We start from the raw sequence: 10,997 nt of genomic DNA, 5'->3' as shown, positions 1-10,997 counted from the left end.
TGGTTTCTTATGCGATGAATTATGGTTTATTTATAAATTTGTATAAATTTAATGAATCTGGAATATAGCAAAGTCATGTTTCCTTCTTTCCCCGCTCCGCAATTCAAGGAGGTTAATGTATCTGGAATATAGTTGATTGTATATTATTTGGGTCATTTAAACAAAGTCACTTGTAATCATATTCAATGCCTGACTTTTGGCCGTCCAGGGTGAACCCACAAAACACTAGGCAGCTTCTGCAAATGCATACATATAATAATAATTCCATGAAATTTCCATCATAATAATAACTCGAGTATCCTGGCAACATAAGAACATATTCACCATTTGTTCTACACATTACAAGTCAACACTCTACATGAAAAGTTTTGCATCCACATATGATGACAGAAAGGTAAGTCATATATCTGCTAACTGCTTGCTCCTGGTACATACTAAGCTTTAAGCAATTCATTGGCCTTGTCCAACCAAACAGTGTAAATATCATCTGCAAACAGAACAAAGTGCACCTGCAACCAATATAAAATGAAATTGCCAATGAGTTTTCTAGAATGCTCAACTGGTCAAGGGATTGATTACATTAGTCAATTTTTACGTAACTTCTAAGCAAGCGTGTTAGATAGCTCTCTCGATAGCTTTCAAACTGGGAAAAATGTTGTTTTCCACAAGAAAAAATCATGGCCCTTCTAATTAAAGACATTGAAAGTGTAGAACCAAATGATAAAGCCCGCATTACCACCATGTCATGAAGAAAAAATATGCATACATACCTCCTTTAGGTCATTCACAGACTCTCTAATTGTAGATAAAGCTACTGTGGCTGCTTCATCATAAGGATATCTGGAAGAATATGGCAATGAAGAGGAGATTATTCTGTTTGTCATTTGTTTACAACTTCAAATCAACAAGTCCATACAAATTTCTTTCAGTAACAGATGGGGGAAAATAGAATAAATAATCTAATACTATCAAGCACGAGGTTATATGACTTGAGACCATAAATACACAATTTTCCCCACAACGAGAAACAGGACTATCTTTCAACTCCATGTGATGGAAAGCGAGAAAGACTATAGATCAATTCAATACACCTCATGCAACATGATCAGATGTTACTATGATTCTTATCCTCCAATGTAAAGCTTATGTACTAGAGCACCAAGGAAGTTCTTTTGTCAACTTACCCATACACGCCACAAGAAATGGCAGGAAATGCAACATATTGAATGTTGTTTGATTTGGCTATGCTCAAGCTGTTCCTGTAATCAAGTTTCATGAAAGGAATTTCAATCAGGAGTAACAAATTAAACTACCAAAAAAGCAGCAGCAAGAAACAGATAACAACCTGTATGCAGCACTCAGATAAACTTCTGGGTTACTGCCAGAACGGTAGATCGGTCCAACAGTGTGAATTACATGAGAAGCAGGCAACTTAAAACCTCTGCATCAAGCACAATGTATTTTGATCACTGCTTATGTGGCGTACGAATCAAAAACCAAGTGATGCCATAAGAACAAAGAGTAGTTAAATCATGAGAACTTACGGGGTAATCCTTGCTTCTCCAGTGGGACAACGGACACCTGGCCTGACTTCTGGGACACTATAGCATGCTTGTAGAAGATCTGGGCCAGCAGCCCTATGTATAGCTAAAAGATCATTGAAAATCAATAAAGTTCAAAAGATCAACATAGTAATAGAAAACCATATCGGAAAACAAAACTACCTCCATCTGCACCACCACCTCCAAGCATTCGCTCATTTGCTGGATTAACCTACAAAAATATGTCTATCAATATGCAATAAACCATGCTCAAATTGATGACAACCAATGTGTGATCATTGAAAGAAATTACACGAAACTGGAGTATCTTTTCAGAAACATGGCACTAGTATTCAGTGAGAGCAATTTGGCACATTCATGGAGCTGATAATAACAGTGCATAATAACATTGAGAAAATCTAACAAATAATCTAATTTTACACAAAATTGAACATCCTGATTTGAGGTTTTGTTGTCCCAGTAAGAGAAAAACAAACATATTGACCATGTTAAGAGTCAAGACCCAAAAGGCTCAAAAGTTCCCTGCTTTCTTTTTCCTGTTATTTCTCGGGAACCACACAGAAGAAAACAAGAAGAAAACAGTATTACAAAGTCCAGAGAAAGAGAGAAGGACTGACGATGGCGTCTGTGGAGCCGTCGATGAACCACTTGGTGATATCTCCCTTTTGGATGACAAGAGTGCTTGAAGCAGATAAAGGGAAGCGAACCGCTCCTTCTCCATTAGACATGGTTGAAAGCTTAACGGAGCAGCGAAATTTTGCAGGGTTTGGTGCGAGTCTGAGTGTGAAAGCTGAGCTGAGAAATTTAGATGCTTTACTCAGGTCGCTGGGCATGGCACATTTGGTACAGCCAGAGAGAGAGAGAGAGGGAGAGAGCAAATGGGCACAATCTAATTTGTTGGTTTTGCTGTGCATATGACGAGCTTTGGGCCAGCCCAGAACCCAGGCCCAGTCACATAATTTGACTTTCACACATGACCTTCTTCAACCTCGAACCAAGCTGTTTCATTTCATTTCCTTTTCTTCTTCTTGTTATCAGAACCTGAACATTAATCAACCATATCATCAAATCCTCCATTTACAGGGGAGAGATGAGTAGGTCTCGAATAGATGCAATTCTCTCCACATTCGTTGCGGTGCATCCTCACGAGACCTCAGCTTTGCTGCACTCGTCATCTTGCTTCTTCTTTGTAAGCCTGTCTCAGCTGTTACTCTGTTTCTCCTATATTTTTCAATCCCTTTGCTTAATTGCATTACTTGCTTAAGTTTATGAATTGGGTTTTTGTGTTTTTAGCTTAATTTTGATTATCAATGCAGATTTTGTGTGCCTACTTCGTGGTGCTTCCATTGCGCGATGAGGGTGCAATCTCTTTAGGCCTATCGAGCCTCCCGGGTCTGTTTGTGGGGTCTTTGGTCCTCACTTCGATTGCTGCGCCGGTTGCAACTCTCATTTTCTCTTTGCCTAATGTTTCTAAAGGCAAGGTATGTGCGTATCCACCATTTGCTATATACCCAGTTTGGATATGGAGTTTGAAATTTTTATTTTTACTTAAAAAACAAACGGAGGTAGCTAGTTCTTACCAGATTTTAATTTCTGTTTCTTTACATGTCGCTCTGTAATAGTTGCTTCTTGAAATTCCAGGCTTTGGTTTTAATGCACAGGTTTTTTAGTGTATCACTTGTTGTATTCTTCTTTCTCTGGCATTTCTCATCGGCTGCAGCACAACAAGAGGTGAAGGTGAGGTGAAATCTCATGAGCTTACAATTACTTCTGATTTGGTTGCTTTTATACTGTAGGAATATGATTCTGGGTTTATTCATTCATATTGATAGCTCCCTTCTTTGTATATAGGGTTTGGTCACTATGTCCTCTTCAGTAAATGGCCAAAATGTTGATGTTGATCAAGCCACTACTGCATATTCCATAGGGTGGGAGAACCTTGGTTGGTTCTATGTCTCTGTCAGAATTGGATTGTTCCTCTGGGTATGAATATGTCGAAATCACTTTTTTCAAAAACTATTAGAAACTTTTTGTGTGTATCAAAAATAATGTATTTATCAAGTTTTGTATGGTGATACAAGTTTCTTCTTTTTTGAAGATTGCCCTACTTAATCTAATAACAATTTCTTCCACTTGGGCTCGAGTAATCGATGTTATGGACAGTGAGGTATATATCCTGCCACACGAATTTGATGGCAACTAAAAAATTTTGTCACGCATTTACCTTGTTCTGTATTCAGTCAGGTTCAAGATTATTTGGTTTTATTGGTGCTGGCGCCACACTTGGACAGCTTTTTGGGTCATTGTTTGCCACGGGAATGGCTAGGTTGGGGCCATGTATGTTTGCTCATCCAGACTTTTGAAATTTGATATTTTCTCTGTGTGTGATGTGTGATGGGTTTTATACCATGCATTGTTTTGTTGCAGTTCTACTGCTATTTTCTGCATTGTTAATGGAGTTTGCTGCACAGTCATCAAAAGGGATAACCCTGGATGTATCCCGTGTCCATGTCCCTGAGGAATTATCACCCATCAGGTCAACCATATTAACAAATTTCTCTTTGATTTCTTTAACATGGTATTCAAACTGACAAGATCTCTTTGCTGGAAGGTGGAATTTGGAACAGAAAAGTGAGCCTATGAATTATCTTATCGGTTACAATTTTGTAAAAATCTCTCTAGTTCTTGACTTGGTTTCTTCTTTGGTATTAGAGAAGCTGACACTGATTGGAAAAGTGAGCCTGATGGGCAAACCATTCGCAACAGAGGAAATTCCCCTAAGTCACCTACTCTGGTGGTGAAACCTCAGATTTGGGCCATCTTAGATGGATTTTGGCTTATATTGGCATCATCTTACTTGTTGTATGTATCTTTGTTCCTGTGGCTGAGTGCAGTTATCTCTTCATTCTTTTATTTTCAGGTAAGACCATCCACTGTCATGAGTTCGAACTTAGTATAAATCAGCCTCTCTATCTGTGTTACTTGTCTTGATTGTCTGTAGATATGATGCCTCTCCCAGTATATTTTAATTTTCCTTTCCTCCTGTTTGCTGTCTGTGGAGGAACTACTTAATGATTTGGCATCTACTTATGAGAGTTTTAAGGAACTGGCTTTCTGCTTTTTCCAAGAATCAGATAAATTAATGTACTCTTAATTTCATTTATCTGATCAATGGCAGTATGATTCTTCTTATGTATTGTGCTCCATTAGATTTTTTTTAACTCTGTATAGCATGCAGTGTAATTAACTTGAGCGCTGATGTGAATTTTATTAACCAACTCTTTCCTTTCATTCTTTCTGACTTTCTGCTGATTCTTATCTCTGTTTTTCTGTAACTGCAGAAAGTGAGTGTCATTGCCATGACTGTTACTAGCTCTATTGGAAGAAGAAAATTGTTGGCTCAGATAAACAGCTTTATTGCTGTATTTATCCTTGCTGGACAACTTACCATAACGGTATGCAGTTCTTAGGATGAGCTTTTGTTATGTAGTTATTGTTTTCTCTAGTTTTTAAAGTAATTAACATGAGATATGCTGTGTAGAATGTTTCCTTACTGAAAGTGTATACTGATTAGCTAGTTCATGTTTGCAGCTGTTTTTAAATTTATCGCCTTTCAGCTTTCCTGTTGAAGGCTATTTAGGTGCCCTATCCTTTTAGATTTCTGATGTAACTAGAATGAAGAAAGAAAGCTAGTCTCATGCCTGGATATGTTTCTATTTCTAGACATTTTAAGAAAAATTAAATATTCTTGAAGCAAATCGGGGAGCGTTTTTAGAATGCCGACTTTTTGGATTTTGATAGTGTTTTTAGAATGAATGTTGCTCCGAAAGTGCTATGCCATGTAACTGATCTATTACATGGTTAAACTGTGTATTTACTGATGTATTTACTGTCTTAGAATTCCAACAAATGTTTCCTCTTATGCATATATTTTATATCATCTATCATCATGGGCATTAATGTATAATCACTTTCCTATGTTTTTATGGCACTTTCACAGGGGCGTTTTCTAACTGTTGTGGGGGTTACTACAGCTATTTGCGCTACTCCATTTGTTGCGTTCTTAAATTTGGTTGCTATAGCTGTCTGGCCAACTTGGGTGGCCGTCGCAGTTTCTGAGACCCTCCGGAAGGTTTGTATTCCGTTTTTACCCTTTCATAGTTTATCTTATAACTCAATTTAACCAAGATGTCTGCAGGTAAATTGCTTGAAACATGTTAATTGTATGTAATATGCATAGGTGAATCTTTTTGCATTCTGGGAGAAAGATGATCTTAGAGTTTTCTTTCCTTTTTTTTTTCTTGTGTGCAGTTTGTCACTTATGTTGTGACCAGGCCTGGCAGAGAACTTCTATTTACTGTTGTCTCACAGGATGAAAAATACAAAGCCAAGGCATGAGCTTCTAAATTCTTTTTACATAGAAAATTGGTTTTTTTTATAAAATATGTTCATCTACGAAACTGTGTGACTTGGTGCTTGCTGTTGGTGTCTTAGTTTCCTCTATATGAGAAAGTGCTTTAATAACTTTGATGCATGCATTGGCGCTTGCTATATAAAGTAAAAGACCAAAAAGATGTCTTCGCTATAGCCATTCCACTCAATACAGGATCTCTTATTTGGTGTCTTATTTTGCATTAATTGTGTCATGTGCAACTTTAAGCAAATCACCGAACTATTTGAGACATTATTTCACTAATTACATGATACTGCAGGTTTGCATTGATGTATTTGTTCAAAGACTTGGCGATGCTACAGCAGCAGGAATGTACAAACAACTTTTCAGTACTGTTGATGGGAGAGCATCAACTGTGTCTCTTTACGGCCTGCCTGTATGTGTGAAATCTCATCCCTCTCCAGTTTTCTTTTTCGGTTCGGGTATAAAAACACAAATTTGGTTCCCTGGACCTTAATGATTCCTTCTCCCCCAAGTCCAATGGTGGATGTATCCTGTTCTGTAGTTGTTTCTTAAAATCCTGTGTTTAGCTTTATGAATTGTTATCTCCCGAGTTTTGTTTGGCACTTGGAATTTGTAAAGGATTTGCATCTTTTTTCCTGACGATTTCTCTTCATCCATCAAAGAATAACGAAGTATATCTCTTTGATCTTTTCCAGGTCTGTTTGCTGTGGATAGTGATCGCGTTTCATTTAGGCCGCCGTCAAGCAGAACTTGCAAAGCTCCGGACTCATTCGACTTCCTAATGTTTCCTCGTCACATTTTTAGCTGTTTATATACATAAAGATGAATCATTTATGAACTTTTAAAGTACTACAATTATAAGAAGTTTTGTTAGCTCTTTTGTTATAGACATTACACAAGGGCAGCTTGCCAGTCAGTTTTTTGGTATATGATGTCATACATAATGTAACGCGTGTGCCTTTTAGCAAACGCATTAGTAAATTAACAAGCCAATATTAACCTTTGTATCTACTGTTTTTATCCATGTAAGCATTGATGATTAATTAGAAAAGAATTGCACTTTATGGATGCATTAATAATATCTGATTTGCAAGTACACAATACTGTGATTGCCATCTCAATGCCACATCTATTGTGGTAACATTTTTGTTTATTTATACACTAAGCTAAATACTCTTAAGGTGGATGGAAAAAAGGATGAGCATGCTTGAAAGTCATCCATCCAGCCTGCACAACCCAACATGCCTTCACAATAATAGCAATCATGGTAGGAAAATTGTATGGCAGCACATTACAAGATTCTTAAGATATGAATCAGTTTACTCAAAATATGTGGAAAAATAATACAACAAAAAGGAGCAAAAGCAATTTTTTCAGTGTCTGCATTTTAGCAAGGAAACTATTTTGTGAGAAATCCTAAACGCTATATGAGAAAGCCAGAAATCATACAACACCAAGTGTGTTCTAAAGAAATTTTGGGCAGAATCGTATTGCCAGCCATGCTTTGGATATGAGAATGGCATCCGATTTAGAACAGACTAGAAGGTTTGCAGGAGAATCTGTATTTTTCATTTTACTTTTTCTGGAGAGGTGTTGGAGGTACACCAGAAGTTTGACAAATCACCAACAGCCCAAGACGGCTGAGCAAGGCAACCAATCAATTTTTACAAAGCTGTAACTTCACTTTCTTTACCCATGATGCAAAATATGACACGCTAACAGATCAACTACAAGAATAGCTGTCCAGTCAAGGACAGGTTTCTTGGAAAGCTCATCAACAGACACAGCCCTTAAGGTTCCATAGCAGGCTGTCCTGTGATTATGGATTAAGTTTAAAACAAGAACTGCTTACCTAAGTGCTCAAGTTCCACGGAGAGAATAGACGCGGTCTCGAATCAAGTTCCTTTCCCAATCTGCTATATCCTCAAATGCATATTCAGGAAGATTCTCAAAGGGCTCCTTCCATGGATCATTCTTGGTCAGATCATAGGTAGCTCCACGTATTGCCCTCTTATTTGGGCCACAAGGTCTCTTGGAAGTTAGTGCATCGTATGCTGCATTCAGCTGCACAGAGTCACAATAGCTGTCAAATTTTTGAACAATTCCTTAACTGAAGCAATGAAAAAGAATATCACTTTCTTGAATAATATGGTCATCCTTCAGGTTTCATAGCCTTTCAGACTTCATAAAGGTCTAAAAACATTGCTGGAATGCTAAAGTGTTGCATGTTAAAAGGCTGTCAGCAAAAGGATTTTGGCATTGTGCATTTCTCAATGAAAGATAGAGAAATTGATAGATAAACAAGGACTCACATTCATTCCAAGGAACCAGTACATGTAAGCAATTGCAACAGCTGGGGCCCTTCCCAGTCCAGCAGTGCAATGCACATACACCTTTCCTTTTCCCTCAGATATGGCCCATTCTAGCGATGAAACTGCTTTAGGTAGACCATTTCGCAAGGAATCTGGATCGAAATCCTTTGCCTACAATGCATTGAAATTATATAATAAAAAAAGAGTAAGGAAAATGCACAAACATAAGTTTCCATATCCCCTAAATGTGCTTTCTATTAATGTACGATCCAGAAAACTTATTATATTGTTGGTCTCTGAAAGGTTTCCAACATCCAGAAAAATTGTTTATTGTTGGTCTGGAATGTTTTCCAGAACAGAGCATGAGGCTTCTGCAATCCAAAATCTTGTGTCTAGAAACCAGCCATCAGTAAGATGTGGGCTAAGACAAAAAATTATGCTACGTTTAGAAAGTTTGGGACCTTGTCCAGGTCATTTTAGTATGAAACCCTATGAATATACTTTATCTGTTAAATAAACGTTGCAAAGGATTTTTGCTTACCGGCCTCCTCATGTGACGGATTCCAAGTTCTTTACACCTTTTTATTATTGACTGCAAGTCAATTCCCCAATACTCAACATCCGTGTCCTGCTGCAAGTTTAAAATGTATGCCACATTCTCTTCTTCCTTCAGGTGATCTATATCTTCAGGTTTCTGAGGCTGGGAGCCCACAATCAAGTCATCAGTTATCAATGTGTAGTTCATGCCTGAACATTGGACAGTAACAATCACATTAGTTGAAGTAACCAGAATGAATTACACGGTACTACTCTTTCTACTGGTAAATGGAATGGGACTTGTTTGTTTCTTTATCATGTCGAAAAGCGAAGGTCGTTCGCTTAAACTTGACCTATTATCATTGTCCTAGTTATTCTGAATTCAGAACAAGAAAATGCAACATAAGGTTCTGGTTCCTTATTGATTGATAAAAACGGTAATCCGAATCCTCAACAACCTCAGCAAAATGGCATTCCCTGCTGCTTAATATCGTAGAAACATGCATACACATATGAGCATGATGTGATCATAAGTAGCTAAAATATTCAAGGTCCTAGCAAAGTGATGAACTTATCCCCCAAAGAAAAACAGTTTTTTATGCCAATAAAGAGGGAAAGAAAAGGAAAAACAGTTTCTGCAGCGGCAATGCAAACTTTTCTGTGGCACCCACTTCCATAAGGGAATTTTAAATTAGGCAAGAATTTCTTAAAGAGAAAGGTGCAATGAAAAGTTAATCAGTAACTATCTCAAAGCACTAGTACTCCATTTAAGTAAGTAAAGATCAAAAGTGTGCAACTGGGTCATCCAGATCATACACGCCCACTCTAGAAATATGTGAAAGGAAGCACTACAAACAACTTTTCGTTCTGGTCATTATAGCACATAAAGGAACAAAAATTAAAATACAGTAACATAGATTTCAAATGGGTTGTTAATAAATTGCATTTAGCAAACTAAAGAACTAATCTTTTCAACAACAAAAAAATCAACTAATCAGAAAAAAATAGAAAGACCCACAACACTGTCCACTTAAAGCAAGACTCTTTGAATTCATATGACAAATCCATCACAAGAAATGATAATAAAATGAAAACAAAACACAGAACCATCCATAAACAAACTGATTCTTATAAAAGCACAATGAAATTACAAAAAAATGGCTACAAAATGTGAATGCTTGACATAAAAGATGGGGAAGAGACTGACCCAGATCATGGTGATACTCATATGGGTTCCTCATCATCCTCTTCATAGCTGTGTTGTACTCCTCGATCGTGTTCTTGGAATTGGAAGGTCTGCTGCTTGTGGGGTTCTTTTCAATTCCACAAGAAACTTTGTTCAATTTGAAGGAATCATTGGAAACCATGAAACAATTGCATGGAGATTTCTTAATCTTCTTCAAAAAGACATCATTTTCAAAAGGAGCTATGAAGACTGAACCAAAACAACTGTTGCCAACACTCGCCATTTCTCTCCAGCTTCTTTCCCCGTCTTCTCCCTGTTAATTTGGAAACCAGAAATTTATACCATACAAGTAATCTGTCCAAAATGCCCTTGGCCTGCACCCAAATTCCCAATGTGAGGCCAGTGAATCTTCCAAGTTCCCAAGATGATATTTTTCTTATGCAACAGATCGATTTAGGATCATAAAATCAGGTTGCCCATGGACCATATTATTGGTTCACTAAAATCCAACCTTTTTAGTAAACTATTTTGGCATGTGGTTTTCACTTTTCAAGAAGTAGAAGTTTAGACCACTTTTCAAAGACTTCACCTTTTGTCTATAGCCAGCCATGAATGGTTTCATTTTCTAATTTTCTGAACTTTGTTTGCAGTTGATAAAGTGTACCTTCTCTCCTTCTAGTGGCAAATATGAAGGCTTATTAGAACAGTAGATTTTTCCCCTGTTTTGGGTCAACAACAAGAACACATACTATTTGTCGATCTGCATCCGACTATCAAATAGTGGAGGCATCAAACAGGCCGTGTCGGGTTGTTGTAATTTGATAATAAATACACAAGAAACATATTAAATATGATTAAATAATTAATCATGGTTTAGACTTAGAGACCATCAAATTGTTGCCAGACAAACTCAAAAAACATATCTAACGAAACTGAACTGGTGTCATTTCACATGAGAACCAGCATACGTGTACACGGCTGCG

At 37.4% G+C, this 10,997-nt stretch overlaps 3 protein-coding genes across 9 annotated transcripts; 1 reads left to right on the top strand and 2 right to left on the bottom strand.

The window, feature by feature from the left end:
* Positions 1-234: 234 nt before the first annotated feature.
* Positions 235-2,443, bottom strand: LOC103332877 (appr-1-p processing enzyme family protein). Its single transcript, XM_008235641.3, has 7 exons — positions 2,180-2,443; positions 1,725-1,773; positions 1,545-1,647; positions 1,346-1,441; positions 1,185-1,259; positions 771-840; positions 235-509 (listed from the first exon to the last, which is right to left on the bottom strand). The coding sequence occupies exons 1-7, from the start codon at positions 2,393-2,395 to the stop codon at positions 435-437; spliced, it is 684 nt and encodes a 227-aa protein (XP_008233863.1). The 5' UTR covers positions 2,396-2,443; the 3' UTR covers positions 235-434.
* A 65-nt stretch (positions 2,444-2,508) lies between these two features.
* On the top strand, positions 2,509-6,986 carry LOC103333067 (TLC ATP/ADP transporter). Of its 3 annotated transcripts, none has more exons than XM_089053597.1 (13): positions 2,509-2,751; positions 2,879-3,043; positions 3,204-3,299; positions 3,414-3,545; positions 3,661-3,729; positions 3,807-3,888; positions 3,990-4,098; positions 4,275-4,482; positions 4,904-5,017; positions 5,563-5,694; positions 5,874-5,954; positions 6,275-6,391; positions 6,675-6,986. In XM_089053597.1, the coding sequence occupies exons 1-13, from the start codon at positions 2,653-2,655 to the stop codon at positions 6,759-6,761; spliced, it is 1,491 nt and encodes a 496-aa protein (XP_088909723.1). In that variant the 5' UTR covers positions 2,509-2,652; the 3' UTR covers positions 6,762-6,986. The 3 variants fall into 3 exon arrangements, with proteins under 3 accessions (XP_088909723.1, XP_088909722.1, XP_088909724.1); XM_089053596.1 differs by having other exon boundaries at positions 3,803-3,899; XM_089053598.1 differs by lacking the exon at positions 2,509-2,751 and having other exon boundaries at positions 2,885-3,043; positions 3,224-3,299; positions 3,803-3,899.
* On the bottom strand, positions 4,901-10,768 carry LSF2 (dual specificity protein phosphatase (DsPTP1) family protein). 5 transcript variants are annotated; one of them, XM_089053599.1, is made up of 5 exons: positions 10,036-10,768; positions 8,833-9,038; positions 8,292-8,462; positions 7,832-8,043; positions 4,901-6,783 (listed from the first exon to the last, which is right to left on the bottom strand). In XM_089053599.1, the coding sequence occupies exons 1-4, from the start codon at positions 10,295-10,297 to the stop codon at positions 7,840-7,842; spliced, it is 843 nt and encodes a 280-aa protein (XP_088909725.1). In that variant the 5' UTR covers positions 10,298-10,768; the 3' UTR covers positions 4,901-6,783; positions 7,832-7,839. The 5 variants fall into 5 exon arrangements, 4 of the variants coding, with proteins under 4 accessions (XP_088909725.1, XP_088909726.1, XP_008233862.2 ...); XM_089053600.1 differs by lacking the exon at positions 4,901-6,783 and adding an exon at positions 7,019-7,224; XM_008235640.3 differs by lacking the exon at positions 4,901-6,783 and adding an exon at positions 7,019-7,206 and having other exon boundaries at positions 10,036-10,767.
* Positions 10,769-10,997: the final 229 nt, after the last annotated feature.

This window comes from Prunus mume, linkage group LG5 (assembly GCF_029339155.1).
Source record: "Prunus mume cultivar Tortuosa linkage group LG5, ASM2933915v1, whole genome shotgun sequence".
Lineage (NCBI taxonomy): Eukaryota > Viridiplantae > Streptophyta > Magnoliopsida > Rosales > Rosaceae > Prunus > Prunus mume.
This window is presented reverse-complemented; position numbering and strand designations above follow the sequence as displayed.

Bases quoted from the DNA above. Each gene is read 5' to 3' on its own strand.
- LOC103332877 (XM_008235641.3), bottom strand. From the start codon at position 2,395: ATGCCCAGCGACCTGAGTAAAGCATCTAAATTTCTCAGCTCAGCTTTC. The intron at 1,774-2,179 runs GTCAGTCCTTCT...ATATTTTTGTAG, and splicing joins ACGGCTCCACAGACGCCATC to GTTAATCCAGCAAATGAGCG. The intron at 1,442-1,544 runs GTAAGTTCTCAT...TGCTTGATGCAG, and splicing joins GGAGAAGCAAGGATTACCCC to AGGTTTTAAGTTGCCTGCTT.
- LSF2 (XM_089053599.1), bottom strand. From the start codon at position 10,297: ATGGCGAGTGTTGGCAACAGTTGTTTTGGTTCAGTCTTCATAGCTCCT. The intron at 9,039-10,035 runs GTCAGTCTCTTC...TCCAATGTTCAG, and splicing joins TGAGTATCACCATGATCTGG to GCATGAACTACACATTGATA. The intron at 8,044-8,291 runs GTGAGTCCTTGT...GACTCTGTGCAG, and splicing joins ACTGGTTCCTTGGAATGAAT to CTGAATGCAGCATACGATGC.
- LOC103333067 (XM_089053596.1), top strand. From the start codon at position 2,653: ATGAGTAGGTCTCGAATAGATGCAATTCTCTCCACATTCGTTGCGGTG. The intron at 4,099-4,274 runs GTCAACCATATT...CTTTGGTATTAG, and splicing joins GAGGAATTATCACCCATCAG to AGAAGCTGACACTGATTGGA. The intron at 5,955-6,274 runs GCATGAGCTTCT...ATGATACTGCAG, and splicing joins ATGAAAAATACAAAGCCAAG to GTTTGCATTGATGTATTTGT.